Source organism: Chelonia mydas, chromosome 9 (genome assembly GCF_015237465.2).
Source record: "Chelonia mydas isolate rCheMyd1 chromosome 9, rCheMyd1.pri.v2, whole genome shotgun sequence".
Classification (NCBI taxonomy): Eukaryota; Metazoa; Chordata; order Testudines; family Cheloniidae; genus Chelonia; species Chelonia mydas.
This window is the reverse complement of record NC_057855.1, coordinates 49,031,637-49,048,109: the sequence shown is the minus strand read 5'-3', so window position 1 is coordinate 49,048,109 and position 16,473 is coordinate 49,031,637. Positions and strand designations below refer to the sequence as shown.

The following is a 16,473-nucleotide window of genomic DNA, read 5'->3' as shown; positions in this document are numbered from 1 at the left end:
AAAACATTGCACGAAGCAGCCGAGATGAGAAATGCAGGTGGTAAAAGCCAAGAAGCCACCAGGAGAGAATGTTCACAGGCCCAGGGTGGCCGCGTAGTACTAGATGGATCTCAAGGATCCTAGGGAAGTTTGGATTAAGAACTGGCAGGTCTGTTAGGTGTGCTCCAGATTCTGTGCTGAACATGGTGTGTCAGCACTAACTAGGGACTTCCGAAAAGGGGCCAGTTGCCTGGCCTTGGTGGATGTGGAGTGGCACCCGAATAAGGTCATAAAACCATTGGCTGGTAGGAGCAGCAGCAATGTGGAGGCCACATTGCTATGTGTGCATAGGAACCACAGCCAAAGCTGGGGGTGTGGCTTCTGCTTCAGAGAAGTGACTTTTGCTTTTTGAAACATAGAAATTGCCAGCTCTGGAGATCAACGCCCTTCATCACCCGGGCAGGGGTTGCTGTGGTTGTGGTAGGCTAAGATTTCCCTCACCACCATGCCAAAATCACAGGAGTCGGTAACACTGCCTTTCCCCAGCCCTTCCTCCAGCCTGTCCTTCTCTGAGTGCCGGGGTGCACATGTACTTGAGGACCCTGCATCTTTGAGGGTCTTCTAAGCCAGAACGGCAGAGGGGGCGCTGGTAAAGCCTGCTGAGCAAGGTGGTGTGTCCCCCTCCAGACCCAGCTGGCGAGCAGCAGGAGAGCAGGTCTGTGGAGCGTGCATCCGTGCTCACCTGCTGTGTGTGAGTGTGGCCCCCCGGCTGCCTTGGGAATGAGTGTGGTGTGACATGGAGTTGGGGGGGGGGGGGCAGGTCCCCACGGTCTCTGTATTCATGTCGCTTGGGTCAGCTAGTCTGAGAAGGCAGGTGTCTCACGGGGCTTTCAGAAGGGGGAAGGGCCGCGCGTCCGGAGATGCACATTTCCATGACCAGTCGTAGCAGCACCGCAGCATTTCCTGCACGACCGTGTCCGGGAGTCGGCCTAGGTTTCTAGCCATCGCACTGCGTTCTGGAGCCATTCGCATTGCTCGGAGGTGTGCTCAGGGCAGTCAGCCTCAGCCTCCCAAACAGGCCCTGCTTCGGTCAGCCTATCTGAAAAGTAAGGAAGGGGGTTCGTTTAAGCGATGCTCAGAATATGCTTGGCTGCCATCAGCTAGTTCTGCCGTCAGGCTCAGCAGAGCTTCAGATGATTTCTTAGGGAAATTGCTCTCCTAGACCTACCACCAGCACTTCCTGTCACATTCTCCCGTGGGGCCCGAGCCAGCAGCTGGGCTGAGTAGACCCATTGTGACTGGTGCGATTGCCTGGGTACAAGCTGCAAGAGCAGGCCTGACGGTAGTAAGGGAAGATTCTTTTTTATGCAGGCTCTTGACCTGTGTATCACTTTGTGTCTGAGCCACATTATCTGGGTGACTTCTGTCTGCCGCTGTGGTTATGACCTGGGCCTGCTCCAGTTGCAGTTCTCAGGGAGAGTTGGAAGAGGAGTGGGCTGGGCCCTCTGTCTCCCCCAGATCTCGCCTCGCTGACTGTGTATCAGCCTGAGAGGCTGTGTGGAGACCCGCTCTTAGGAGACTGTGCTGTGTGCGCCTACGTGGCAAGCGGTGGACCTGTCGTGTAAGCGTTACAGCCCCTGTCGCCTTGGAAAGGGCTCGGAGCCCTTTGCCAACGCTCACTGAGCAAGCTTCGCTCGCCGCGCAAGACGGATAGGGATCTTCAGTTGAAGTCTCCGGTCTGTTCTATGTAGGCCCTCACACTGGGCCCTTCCAGGCCAGGAATCTCATTTCTCTGGGCTGTGGGGGTCAGAGCACACAGAAGCTGTCCACATACGTGTGCGTGAAGATTTCGTTTGCGTCGCAGTTGCTTCCGTGCTTCTCTCTCCTTCCCTGTCTCTCGCTGCACTGTGCCACACGCAGATCGCATTCCTTGCATGCTGCCCTGTGTGCCCGCTTGTTTACGCATCATCTGAAAACTCAAATGCCCATTCAGATATTTAGATGCCTTCCTGGGGTGTGACATTTCAAATATCTAGGTCTTCATAAGCAGTGAAATGCATAATAATAAGAGAAACCTGCCCACCCCCGTCGTAAGAGAAGAGCATGATTTCATGGGCATTTTAGAAATGCTCAGCTTTGCAGATTTCATTTCTCCCGCAGGGGGCAAATCAGCTGTACCCCGATTGCATGTGTCTGAGAGCCACAAAATGGTGCCCTGCCCTGCCTGCCGAGCGGCTGCGAAAGCAGCAGGCAGGCCGGGTTCCATCTGAGATCTCTATATTTGTCTCTCTCTCCTCTCAGTTGCCGGCACAGGAGGTTGTGAATTTATTCATCCCGACGCAGGCAGTGGGTGCCATCATTGGGAAGAAAGGCCAACACATTAAACAGCTGGCGAGATTCGCTGGCGCCTCTATCAAGGTAAGCAAAGAGCCTTGCTGGCTGCCTTCATCCCCACCGTTGTCCTCCTCTCGGGTGTCTGTCAGCCAACTGCCCAGCCGACACGGAGAAAAGAATCGGTACCTTGAGACACCAGGGCTCAGAACCCCAGCTGCACCTAACCAGGCTCTGGTGCCAAATGCTTCTTTTCTTCATCTCTGTCCCCCTGTGGACTCTGATCTCTCCCCTCACGCATCATGTCTGTTGATGGCGACATCCTCTCATGAGCCAGCGAGGGGATGTCACTCCAGAGCGTCTGCCATCCCCAAATCTGTCAGCTTCTGTGAGCTACAGGGGGTGCTGCTGAAACCTGTACAGCTCTTCCGGTGTGGAGAATACCGCAGCAATGGTGATTAGGTGACTCCTCAGAGGGAGGCATTGTACCAATGCTGCTGGCCTCCAGGTGGGTGAATGGGATGGTCCCCACCACACCGCTAGGGAAATGGAGGGGCAGAAATGCAGTATTCAAACCTGACCGCTTCAAAATGAGACATTTGTCGGAATGGCTCCATTTTCAGCCGGTCCGCACTGAAAGTGACGGGAGCGGCAGGTGCTGAGCCGCTCTGACAGGCAGGTGCCTCAATATGGACCTACCCGCCTAATTTGATTCCCCCCTGTTTGAAATTGTTGGCCATAAGTTTGAAGTGATTTGAGTAAGGCGGTGGTGGCGAGGCTAGAATCTCCTGCCTCCCAGTCCTACTCTAACCACTAGACTACTAACCCACACCAGAGGTGACACACACCTGCTACCAGTGATGCCTGTCTCTTCGGTGCGGCTTCCTTCCCCATCGACCCAGTCCTTGTTTTACTGGAGCTACTTGGGGAGAAATCCGAGTTCAATCTGACCAGTGTCGGGGTGCTAAGGAGCTTTGGAGAAAAGCATGCCAGTGTGAAACCCTCAGAGCTGCGTCCTGTGTGCAGAGTGTGTTTCTGGTTGAACAAGAAGGCTGCAAACACAAATACTTCTTTAATGGAATAGCCCCCATGTGCTTTCTAGTGCACAATTATCAAACCATCAGGGAAGCTGATTGGACGGGGATATTTAACGCTGGACACAGACCAAGACCTCTCACAGGTCAAGTCCCCCTAAGATCCTTTAGAAAAAGTATGGTCACTTGGTAGATAAAATAGTTTGCTGTGGTTGAATCACTGTAACAAGAGACAGGGAGTCCCCTTTCCTGGTACGAAGGACTCACTCCACTCTCTCACCAGGAACAGTTTATTTTTGCCAATCACAAGGCAGCAGCAGAAGGATAGGGTACAACCCAGTACATTTTTCATGGTGAAAGTGCACCTGTGGAAGAGCTGGTAGGACACTCCCACAAATAAAACGGGGGGCAGCACAGCACCCTTACTCCCTACATTTGGAGGACATCTCTCCATCTCTTTTTTTTCTTAGTTTTTCTTATCTCAGAAAAGATATATTGGAATTGAAAAAGGTAGAAAAAAGGGCAACAAAAATTATTAGGGGTATGGAATGGCTTCCGTATGAGGAGCGATTAATAAGAATGGGACTTTTCAGCTTGGAAAAGAGACGACTAAGGGGGGATATGATAGAGGTCAAAAATCATGACTGATGTGGAGAAAGTAAATAAGGAAGTGTTATTTACTCCTTCTCATAACACACAAACTAGAGGTCACCAAACAAAATGAATAGGCAGCAGGTTTAAAACAAACAAGAAGTATTTCTTCACACAAAGCACAGTCAGCCTGTGGAACTCCTTGCCAGAGGATGTTGTGAAGGCCAAGAGGATGACAGAGTTAAAAAAAAGAACTAGGTAAGTTCATGAGGATAGGTCCATCAGTGGCTATTAGCCAGGATGGGCAGGGATGATGTCCCTAGCCTCTGTTTGCCAGAAGCTGGGAATGGGCGACAGGGGATGGATCACTTCATGGTTACCTGCTCTGTTCATTCCCTCTGGGGCACCGGGCATAGGCCACTGTCAGTAGACAGGATACCGGGCTAGATGGCCTTTGGTCTGACCCAGTATGGCCGTTCTTATGTTCTTAGTTACTTCTCATCCACTTCCCATGCTCCCACTGAACCCGATGTTGGGGGAGTGACCTGTGGAGCGCCCCCATCCGTGCTCTCAGAGCAGTGTTCTCTGCCCACTATGCAGTGCTGCTTGGGGTGGCATGGAATACACATGGCAGCTATCTAGAAGGTGCTGAGCACCAGTTTACTACCTGAGGGTCTGTCTTCACTGCACAGTTAATCCAGGTGTGATTCAGGTTTTAGCCCAAACCTCCCTACCACACAGAATACCCTCTGACCTGGGTCTGGAGGTGCTTTAAGCCCTGACTGTCTGACCCAGGGGGTAGGTAGAGCCCAGTCTCCACTTGAGCTCAGGCTGGAACCTTCCCTTTGAAGTGAGGACAGGCTAAATCACTCAAGTGCTGATAGGCCTCCAGTCCCTTCCCACAATCCCACCTCTCTACTCCTCTCCCCCCTCCCCCCCAAAAAAAAGGAACAGAAAAGTTTGTCTGCATTCAACTCAACTGCCTGAGAATGAATCCGAGGGTCTCAGCACAGAGACCCATGGGGTGTGCCTCCAGACACACTGGAGTCAGAGCGCCCCTGCTCCCTGGAGGGACTGTTAGTGACAGGACACCAGCAGAACAGGGAGTGCGGGCAGCTGGGCTGGACGCAAGGCGGCTGCATGGACAGAGCCGTGCGCAGGGTTTAATAAAGTTCCACTTGTTCAGCTTACCCGCCTCCAGCCTCACTCTTTGCAAATGAAACGCATTGGCAGCACCGAGGCGGTGAGTTCTCTGCAGGACAGCAGCTGGCGGCGTGAGCCGTGGCACTCGGTCTGACACACCCCAGCCTTGGATTGTGCAGGCGCAAACCTAGCCCAGCAATGGACCCGGGGGGAGGAGGAGGAGCTGAGCTTTGTAGAGACCTGGCCATGTAGGAGGACGACAACAGGAAAGTGAAATTGCTACTTTACCATACTAAGGAACAGAGCAGAGCAGTCGGCACCACTCTGAAGCTCACCATGGCCTCAAGCCTCACAGCAGTGACCTATTGCTTCCCAAAGCAGAACAAAAGTGCAGAGTGACTAGAGACCGATCCTAAGGGAAGGGGATGGACCCCTATGCTACAGCCTTACGCTCCCTGGCTTTCACATGCAATTCTGGGGACTTGTCAGACTCCCTGATTCAGGACAGGATGCTCTGCAGCACTTCGGATCCCGCCTGCAGGAGCAGCTACTCTGGGAAGGTGATCTCAGACTAGACAGATGCTTAGATATGGGACATGCAGCGAAAATTTCAAGAGAAAGGATGACAGCCCTAGCAGGCACAACAGCCCCAGAAGTACGTGCACTGAGAAAACAGCAACGACGAGAAGGTGGCCAGGGCTCCATGAGATGAATTTACCTAGGGAGACAGCAACAGTAGGTAGAGATGGGCCCTGTACTAGGATAGCATTGCAAGGAACAAGACCAGCTGAACCAGTGTGGGCAAAGCAGACAAAGATACCCAGAGATTCAGTCAGACTTGTGCAAGATGGGCATATCGGGCTCAGGCTGTTGGGACAGGAAAGCAGGAGGAGACAGTACCAACCTTCGTTCATGCAGCAGTGTTAACAAGGAAACACCCTGTGTAATTTAAGCTGGAGAGCGGGGTCTCCTCAAATGTGATTCCTCGGGGTGAATTGGACTCTCACACCCATTACAAAGAGCAGGTGCAATCTAATAACATAATAATAATGAGAGCACAATGCAGCCCATACTAAAAAATGTCACCTCATAGAAACTAGCCTGGAAAAAAACAACCGGTGCCAGCTGAAGTTTGTGTTGGCCGATGGTAAGCACCACAGACCCATCTTGGGGCATACAGCCGTACAAGCCCTGGATGTGACCGAGGGCAGCATCAGAATTTCACAGCTGCAGAGCAAGAAGATTCATAGATACTAAAGTCAGAAGGGACCATTATGATCATCTAGTCTGACCTCCTGCACAACGCAGGCCACAGAATTTCACCCACCTACTCCTGCGAAAAACCTCTCACCTATGTCTGAGCTACTGAAGTCCTCAAATCGTGGTTTAAAGACTTCAAGGAGCAGAGAATCCTCCAGCAAGTGACCCGTGCCCTATACTACAGAGGAAGACAAAAAACCTCCAGGGCCTCTTCCAATCTGCCCTGGAGGAAAATTCCTTCCCGACCCCAAATATGGCGATCAGCTAAACCCTGAGCATATGGGCAAGATTCACCTGCCAAATACTACAGAAAATTCTTTCCTGGGTAACTCAGATCCCACCGCATCTAACATCCCATCACAGGCCATTAGGCCTATTTACCATGAATATTTAATTACCAAAATCATGTTATCCCATCATACCATCTCCTCCATAAACTTATCGAGTTTAATCTTAAAGCCAGATAGATCTTTTGCCCCCACTGCTTCCCTTGGAAGGCTATTCCAAAACTTCACTCTTCCGATGGTTAGAAACCTTCGTCTAATTTCAAGTCTAAACTTCCTGGTGGCCAGTTTATATCCATTTGTTCTTGTGTCCACATTGGTACTGAGCTTAATTAATTCCTCTCCCTCTCTGGTATTTATCCCTCTGATATATTTATAGAGAGCAATCATATCTCCCCTCAACCTTCTTTTAGTTAGGCTAAACAAGCCAAGCTCCTTGAGTCTCCTTTCATAAGACAAGTTTTCCATTCCTCGGATCATCCTAGTAGCCCTTCTCTGTACCTGTTCCAGTTTGAATTCATCCTTCTTAAACATGGGAGACCAGAACTGCACACAGTATTCCAGGTGAGGTCTCACCAGTGCCTTGTACTAAAACCTCCTTATCCCTACTGGAAATACCTCTCCTGATGCATCCCAAGGCCGCATTAGCTTTTTTCACGGCCATATCGCATTGGCAGCTCATAGTCCTCCTATGATCAACCAATACTCCAAGGTCCTTCTCCTCCTCTGTTACTTCTAATTGATGCGTCCCCAGCTTATAACTAAAATTCTTGTTATTAATCCGTAAATGCATAACCTTACACTTCTCACTATTAAATTTCATCCTATTACTATTACTCCAGTTTACAAGGTTATCCAGATCCTCCTGTATGATATCCTGGTCCTTCTCTAAATTGGCAGTACCTCCCAGCTTTGTATCATCCGCAAACTGTTAGCACACTCCCACTTTTTGTGCCGAGGTCAGTAATAAAAAGATTAAATAAAATTGGTCCCAAAACTGATCCCTGAGGCGTCCCATGGTCGATGGAGGCAATGGCAAAAGCATATGGGGATGTTTTCCAAGGCAACAGGGGCCTAGCAGGAAAGCTGTGCCTGGAAATAGACCCCACAATGAAACCTGTGCACTTACCACAAAGGACAGCTCTGGTAGCACTGTGTAATCCAGGGCACAAGGAACTCAATAGTCTGCAGAGTGGGGGTATCATAGCACACGCAGAGGCCAGTATAGCCTCAGTAAGTGGCGTGGAGGTGTATAGAAGCCAGTTACACATCTGCATAGACCCAAAGGCACTGAACCAGAGGCTGAAAAGATGACCCTATCCACTGACCACCATTGATGCCATCTTGCAAGAACTCTCCAAAGGTGAATCTTTATGGTGTCTGATGTAAGGAATCGGTTTTGGCAAATAAGCTGGCTGACAACCTTTGCAACATCATTTGGTCACTACAGGTGGCTGTGCTAGGGTGACCAGATGTCCTGATTTTATAGGGACAGTCCCAATATTTGGGGCTTTTTCTCATATAGGCTCCTATTACCACCACCACCACCCTCTATCCCGATTTTTCACACTCGCTGTGTGGTCACTCTGGGCTGTGCGTGCTGATGGACATAAGCCCAGCACCAGATGTGTTCCAAAGAAGATTCACCCAAGTGCTGGAAGGACTGCCTGGGGTGAAAATAATTGCAGATATCCTCCTTGTAGGTGAAGAGAGCAACGATACAGAAGCTGAACAAGACAATGACAGAAAACAACAGACTTTTCTACAATGATGCTGGGGCAAAAACATAAAACTCAACTCGGGGGGGAAAAAAGCAACTCAAACAGCATGAGGTGCTGGACACTGGACACCAGCTCACAGCAAGGGGACTGAAAGCAGATCCCGACAAGCTCCAGGGGTGTGAAAGGGGTACAGCGGTTTGTAGGAATGGCAAAATGTTCTGTCCAAGGTCTGTCCACACCTGGCTGCAGTAGCGGAACCCATACAGCAGCTCCTGAGGCTGGATCTTGAGTGAGGCTGGGCAAGTCCCCAGCAGCAAGCATTGGACGCACTGAAACAAATTATAATGGATGCCCCCACCCTGAAGTACTACCAGGCAGGAGAGCTGTCTCCCAAAGAGGCTGCAGAAAAAGACATCCAACCACGGAGGCCAGAAGACAAAAACCAACTTCTGGTAGGAGCAGAACCATATTTTCAAATGAAAGATGAACTGAGAGTGTAGGTCGGAGACCTATTTTGAGGACAGAAAACTGTCGTCCTTGCCACAGTAAGAAAGGATGTCAGGCAATTGACAGCTGCCTGAGCCTAGCTTGAGAGTGTATTTACTGGCTGTGAATGGATACACAACTCTGCCCATGGATAGAAGGGAGGGATAACTCAGTGGTTTGAGCATTGGCCTGCTAAACCCAGGGTTGTGAGTTCAATCCTTGAGGGGGCCATTTAGGGATCTGGGGCAAAAATGGGGGATTGGTCCTGCTTTGAGCAGGGGGTTGGACTAGATGACTTCCTGAGGTCCCTTCCAACCCTGTGATTCTATGACACTTGCCTGTCATGTGATAGCCGCCAGCAGAAGGAGACACTCTTACCACGTGAGCTGCCCGCCCACCCGTGGGAAAAGGTGTGAGCAGACATATTTACCTTCAAGGAAAAGCAGTGCTATTCATATTTTGGGAGATTGATTCTCTGCCTGATACAAGAAGCAAGTCAGTTATGGGCAGGCTGAAGGCCCACTCTGCAAGTTATGTCCTTGCAGGCACTGTGTTCAGCAACAACAAACCCCAGCTTGCCTCAGAAGAATTCCAGGAGTTTGCATGCTACGGGGAGTTTGACCAGCCCGTTTCTTCCCCAGCATACCCCCAGATAATAGAAAGATGGAATCAGCCATGAAAACAGCTAAGAGACTGTTACACAAGGCTGTTTCCTTTTCCTCCTCCTCCTCCTCTTCTTCTTTGTTAGTGTTTTTGGCACACAGGGGAGCCAAACAGTCCATACCAAGGAAATAGTGGGGTGAAGGACCAAAACCCTCTACCAGTAAGGGGAGATCTGTTGCAGCCAGAAGAAGGGAGATGCTGTGAAGGAGATGGCCAAGAAGCAGAGAAAGGAGGTACTAGAAAGAAGAGGTGTGGGGTGCAGTGGCGCACAGATCACACAAGGTGACTGCACAGGAGGGACAAATGACCAGAAGGACGAGGAGACACTTGGGAGCCAGCAGACACAGAACCTAGAGAGAGCCCGGAGGGACAGAACCATGCAGAGGCCAACCTTTCAGGGACAGAGGAGACTCCAGAGACAGTTTGCTGGGCTTGGAGGGAGGTGATAGGAAGATGGAGCTAGGTCGCTCCTGGTGCAGTCGCCTGCTGAGGAGACCAAAGTGTGTCCCAGAGCCTGTGACCAGTTGAGTCTGGGTAAAGACAAGCCCAGCTCTGCTCTGGCCGAGGGACCTGGGGTGGGAGCTGAGTGTCAGGCTGTCACAGTGTCTATAAAACTGGGAAGATGGACCATGACCAGTGGGACTGGAGTCATTGGGCCCATGCTTCCTGGAGGGACTGTCACTGAGGGGACACTAGCAGGCCAGGCAGTGCATGGAGCTGGGCTGGACGCAATGCAGCCACGTGGACAGAGCAGTGCTTAGGATTTAATACAGTTCCATTTGTTCAGCTTACCTGCCTCCAGCATCACTCCTGGCTGCTGCGGGGAATACAGGAGGAGGGAGACAGAGTGCTGGGGGCAGGGCTTTGCCGTGGGGCTGCCCACATCCGGGCTGGGCTCACTCAGGTGCTCAGACCCAGGTGCCAATCACCAGGCTGACCTGTGCAGTGAAGACAGCCATGACCTGCCACTCTTCATTCATTGCCCTAGGAGAAATGAACTCTCCCTCTTGTGGGCTGAGCCAGAGTATACTGAATACAGACACCGTCAGCAGCTCCCATTCCACTGTAACCAGGGACACAGCTCCTCCCCTTGAGACCGGGGGAGCCCATAGCGAGGGGCAGGCTGAGCCCCCAGCTGCTGAGCCATGTCTGCTCACATGGCTTTTGACATGCAAAGACCGAATACCTCCCCACAACAGTGCCCCCTCCCCACACAGCCCAGCCCCTCAGGGGAATGTGGCTGGGTCCCGGGAAGGCAGCTTGCCATAGGGAGCAGCTGATACTCATGGGCAGTGACTCAGTGATGCAGACAGACACACAACCACTTCAGGGCTGGGTTCCAGGCCACCGCAGCATGGGTCATCCAGCGTGTCATTCCTGAGTCAGGGTGAACTTAACGCCCATCTCCAGGCATGAATCAGTGGTTAACTCTTCCCATGTGGAGGCAGTGTGAGTGTCATGGCAAATGCTGCTGGACTCTTGTGTTGAGCTTGTCTCGAGACAGAGGGCCTGTCTGATCCCATTTCCACAGAACAGACCCCACAGTGCCACTCCCCTGAAGTCGGTGGGGGCTAAATAAAGGCATGCTGCCCGCTAGCATCTGCTATCACACCTTGTAACTGACCCCCTCAAGCCTCCAGGTGCCTCTGCCACCATGGGCACTGTGACCGCACACTTCCCTGTTTGTGCTGGACTTGGCACAGGCTGGGCCCAGTCCAGTGCAGCCAATTGCATGTTCAGAGCTGCGTTATTTTTTCAGCAACGTGCAGGCAGAGATCTAGCGAGCTGTGCAAGTCTGCAAGCCCTTCTGCACGGCATCCAAATGCTCAGCTCTCGGCAGAGTTTGTCAGGCCATCTGGGCCTTTCAGCACAACAGAAATGTTTGCAAGCAACATCCCCTTTTGCTGAAAACCCTCAGAAATTCAAAGGGAAATGCCGATGAAAAGGAGAGGGAATTCATTTTTGTCTAAACTTTTCCTGGGGAAAATCCTTGTATCCCAACCAGCTCCAGTTCTGAACTACTCTAGTGTGAAATCAGGCTCTTTGTAGACAGAGCAAATTCCACTCTATATCCATTAAAGAACATGAAATACCCTAAACACGCTGACACCTGCAAGAGATCTGGCTGAGCCCCACACAACACACTGAGTCCGAGTGCTCCGATGCGGGGGCCTGGGGAGAGAGCTCCAGGCTCATGTTGCTGCTAATCACTTGCCTCTCTGTGGCTCGTAGATCGCACCAGCAGAGGGTCCAGATGCCAGCGAAAGGATGGTCATCATCACCGGGCCCCCGGAAGCCCAGTTTAAGGTGAGTGGGGAGTGGGCAGGGTGGAACAAAGCAGGGGCTCTGTGACACCGTACAGATTCGAACCCCCCAATGCTCGGCCCTGGAGAAGCCAGAGCAAACACATGCTTTAAAGGGTAGCTCTGAGAACTCTGGGTTAGCGGGGGAGGGGAGAGAGCGGTCTGATGGGCCCGATCCTGTGCGAAGGGAGCTGAGGCTCAGCAGAAGCATCTCTTTCCCCCTCTGCCAGCAGGAGGGCCGTGCTGCTTGGGGGCCCTGCTGCTGCGGGCCCTCAGGCCTATCCGAGGGGATGTCTGTGCCCCAGAGGAGTGTGGGGAGGGCTGGCAAGGAGCCACAGGCACAATGCCTTGCCTGGCTTTGCTAATGAGGTAGCCTGCTCTGTCCCATCCATGAAGGCTCCATGCGTGAAGAGAGCTAACTGCCCAGCTGTGCTCCCAGCCTGGGGTGAAGGCCCCCTGCCTGCAGATGGCCACCCAGAAGGTGGGGCTGCACGACCCTTTTATAGCCAGGAAAGGGCGCTGCCGCCCAGCAGGCAGCCAAAGCTCAGCATGATAAGGACAGATTGGCAGAGCTCAGCTCCCGTTCAGCCTGCAGTCTCAGGCTCCCCCTGCAATTCCAGAGCAGCTGGGCGTCACTGCAAAAGCAATCAGCCCTCAGATAGTTAACAGTGTTCATGGGTGTCGTGTCATCATTATGCTTCCGTGTCAACACCTCCTTGAAAGGAACAGGGGCAGAGCACACCTCAGAGCCATGTCCTCTGCACTCACAAGGGCTATGGAGCTACGTGGCTAGTAACATTTGCATTCTGACAGAAGGCAGTGGGGCTGTGAGCCGGGGGCAGCACAGCCTCGATCACTCCGCTTCCACTCTGCACTTACCGGAAGGAGACTGCCCACAGTCCTGTCTCGGGATCCCAGAGTCCTCCTCTGGCCCTCACGATTCCCTCTGGGCCCGTGGTACAGAAATGGCCACGTAGAATTTCAGGAGCGCAGGGCCCTGGAGCGCGAAGTGCCACCGGGACTCACGGTCGGGGCCCCGGCGCACAAGGTGCCACACAGACAAGGCAGCCCCAGGGAGTGGTGTTATTCCCACTGTGCAGGCAAGGAGCTGAAAGGCCAGATGTCCCAGCGTACTCAGTACCCAGGATAGGGGCCTATCCAGAATCACTGGATGCTAAGAGCATTTGAAAATCTGGCCACTTCAGCAAGGTGCCTAACTGGGAGCTGCTGCGTGCAAGGCATCTCTGAACCCTGGCCTTGGCCCCTAAGGGGTCTGATGGAGCAGAGACGTCACCTTGCCTCCCAGTCCAGTGGTTTAGCCCATAGACCACTCTTCTCCCTTGCTGCGGCCCAGTCCAGTTCTCCCTTCCGTGCCCCATGTGCACAGAAATACAGAGCTTGAGCCTGGAATTCATCATGGGATCTTCTTCCTCCCCAGGCCCAGGGCCGGATATTTGGCAAACTGAAGGAAGAAAACTTCTTTAACCCCAAAGAAGAAGTGAAGCTTGAAGCCCACATTAAGGTGCCTTCCTCTGCAGCTGGACGTGTGATAGGCAAAGGTGGCAAAACGGTACGTCAGCCAGCAGCACGGCAGTCTGCCACAGCCAGACCCAGGGGAGTGGGGAGCTGCGGAGCTGAAATTCCTTTGGCTTTGTTTGCCGATGGTTCTGTAGCTCTTATAGCCGCCCAGCATGGAGAGAAAACCACATGGGACAGGACCCCCCTGCGCACACACCTAGCAAAGCAGCTGGGGTCACTTCAGGGCCTTCAGTAATAGAATCATAGACTTTAAGGTCAGAAGGGACCATTATGATCATCTAGTCTGACCTCCTGCACAATGCAGGCCACAGACTCTCATCCACCCACTCCTGTAACAAACCTCTAGCCTATATCTGAGCTATTGAAGTTCAGCTATACAAACAGCTCTGATCCTGCAGCAGACACGGCCCACGGTCCTGTGCTGTTGAGTCTTTCCCAGTGAACTGCACCAACAGCCTGGCAGGAAAGTCTCTGCTGGGTTCAACTGGCATCACCCACTCTGGCACCAGTCCTGCTGATGCCTGAGCCAAAACTGTGTCTCACTGAGTCCTTCCCTATACTTATTGGCCAGCTGGAGGCACTGCAGAACCATTAGTTACCCATCCTTCAGCCACTTTGGGGGATGTCCTGACTCCTTAAGGGGAGGCTATTGGAATTGCTGGGCACTGGCACAGCTGGATAAGCAGAGCTCAGCTCATACCACTGCAGATCTGAGAAGCCCAGGAAGGTACAAAGGTATGTGGGAAGAGGAGAGAAATCCCTCCAGTCGGCTGGTTGGACTCTGCCTATGGGTGACAGTCTAGAGTCGTCTCCAGTGAGCAAAGCCCCAGTAAACATGCTTTTCCTGGAGGTGCTAAGGAGGGAGACACCAAGAGAGCTCCCAGTTTGTCCTCGTGCAGCCCGTCCAGGATCCATAGAGTCCTGGATCCACTGACCACAGCCCTAGACCATCTTTTCCACACCCCGAGCAGCCTGCTGGAGCAGACACACAGAAGGAGCAGAACACCCCTGCTGGCTGTCCTGCTGCTGTCTGGGCTTTGAGGAAGACCCAGGAACAGCTTGGGGGTAGGTACAGTAGCTGGAGCGGTTAACAGTGCCCACAGACTGTTGTTAAAACTTCTCTTCCTGCAGGTGAACGAACTGCAGAACTTAACCAGTGCAGAAGTCATTGTCCCCCGTGACCAAACTCCTGATGAGAATGAGGAAGTTGTCGTTAAAATCATCGGGCATTTTTTTGCCAGTCAGGTACAGGGCATGAATATTTTTCATTTCCAAAGTCTTTTGTGGCAGAAGGGAAATCCGTCCGCCCCTTCACATCAGGGACAAAATCTGTATTATCTATACAAATCCTGCCGCCTTGGTTCCGATGCAAGGGGGTGAGGCCTGATGTCCCATAAATACAAAACCATTTCAGTACGTGCATTCGGGTGTGTTGTCCCTAGATTTAAAGTGTAGATACCACACATCAGAGACAGTTCATTTCCTGTACATGTAAGCAGGTCTATTAATGTGATATGGAAGCAGTTCATTTGTAAATGATTGTTACCATTCTAATATTGTTAACTTTCCCACATTGCACACATCGGCTCTCATCCTGTTCACACTGGAGTCAATAGGGACTTGGGCATTGATGTCAAGGCAAACTGGATCAGTCCCACTGTGGATATCAGGGTACACACATTTCACAATCTAACCCGTGAGCAAAGAGGTCAGAGTTGTAATCCCCTGAACCTTTCCGTTGCCTGACCATTAGTTTGTTTAAATTTGCCTCAGTCACATTGCATCGGGGTAGGATTTTGCATTTAATTCCCCTCCCTCTGCCCCCCCCCCCAAAAGTCTACCCCTCACACCATCCCCAGGTGATAGCTGGGGTCTTGCAGGTCCAACCGCTGACTGGAGCCATTCTGTCAGTGTTAGGCTGATACAGACCTGTGTCTGTATCTGTCTCCCTGGAAAGCTCAGGGCTACAGGTGGCTATTTCCCTGATCCTTCTAGAATGTTCCAGCCCCGTGGCTGGCGAGGGCCTGTCCCGTAGCACCACAGTGAGCGCGCCCGAGCTGATAAGGGTGGAACGTGCTAGTGTATGATTTTGTTGGTTATAAACTAGGGACTAAAACCGAGATTTTCAAACATAAGGGGCCTCATGAGCACCCACAAGCGCCTGCCGATGCCCAGTTTGTGAACTATTTGTGCTGCAAGAGCAAAAGGGGAGAGAATCTACCCGGTCATCGCAACGGGCAGCATCCAGCCTCTACTGACTGTCTCTATGCTAATGGCAGCCACTAGAGTCTTCCCTAAAGGCTAAATAGAAAGAGCATCCCCTGAGTCCTGCTCACCTGGCCATACATCACGGCACACCCTGGGATAGAAGAGTGGGGGTATTTATTACCCAGGGTTTCAGAACTCAGTGCAGTGCTGACTTAACTGCTTCTCTCTAGGTGGTGTCAGGAATTCATCAGTGGGGACACAGCTCCTCTGTCTGAAAAATGATTGGTACAAACAAAAGAACTTTTACCTAAAACTACTTTTTTATTAGCTCTTAAGCGCACACACGCGCACACACATACGCTGTAGTGTAGCAGCAGGGTTAGCGCATCCCAAACATCTGTATTTACTCAAAGTGTGGACTGGTTTTGAGGAATCGGCTACCAGCCTTTCGGGTGCCCTCCTTCCGCCCAGCTGCTGGGGAATTTAGGTGCCAGCTCCTTGCCCAAAGGAAAGCTTCCTCGGGCTGCTCCAAAGCGTATCCTTTTGCCTAATCTTTTATAGCTAACTTAAACAAAGCACATTACTCATAGTGACTCCTGGTGGGTCACCATAGTAACCCCTAATTTCAGCAAACTATTCATTATTTCTCATCATCAAAACATTTCTAGTATTTCCAGTCATAACAATAAAACGTACGTGTCAGGGGCAGTGAACCAAGGTCAATTCTCTAAACATGCCTCCCGTTCTCATGGTGCATTGACTCTCTGCCCCTTCCTCCTATTCTGATTAGCAAACCACAAACATGCAGCTGCACAGCCTTGCCCTTCAGGGCCTAAGATTATTCCTAGCTCTGGGGCATTTGGTTTTCAGCTAGTGGTGGCTGGACACACAAGATGGCTGACTGCAGTACTGTCAAGTTCTGGGGTTACAG

General features: G+C 51.8%; 1 protein-coding gene across 2 annotated transcripts in view; it reads left to right on the top strand.

Moving 5' to 3' along the window:
- IGF2BP2 (insulin like growth factor 2 mRNA binding protein 2) overlaps positions 1–16,473 on the top strand; it is a 102,034-nt gene that overhangs the window by 83,292 nt on the left and 2,269 nt on the right. For both annotated transcript variants that reach the window (XM_037908587.2, XM_037908589.2), the window contains 4 exons: positions 2,281–2,397; positions 11,725–11,799; positions 13,234–13,365; positions 14,466–14,579. In XM_037908587.2, coding sequence (XP_037764515.1) covers positions 2,281–2,397; positions 11,725–11,799; positions 13,234–13,365; positions 14,466–14,579 — 438 coding nt within the window. The remainder of the gene's footprint in view (positions 1–2,280; positions 2,398–11,724; positions 11,800–13,233; positions 13,366–14,465; positions 14,580–16,473) is intronic.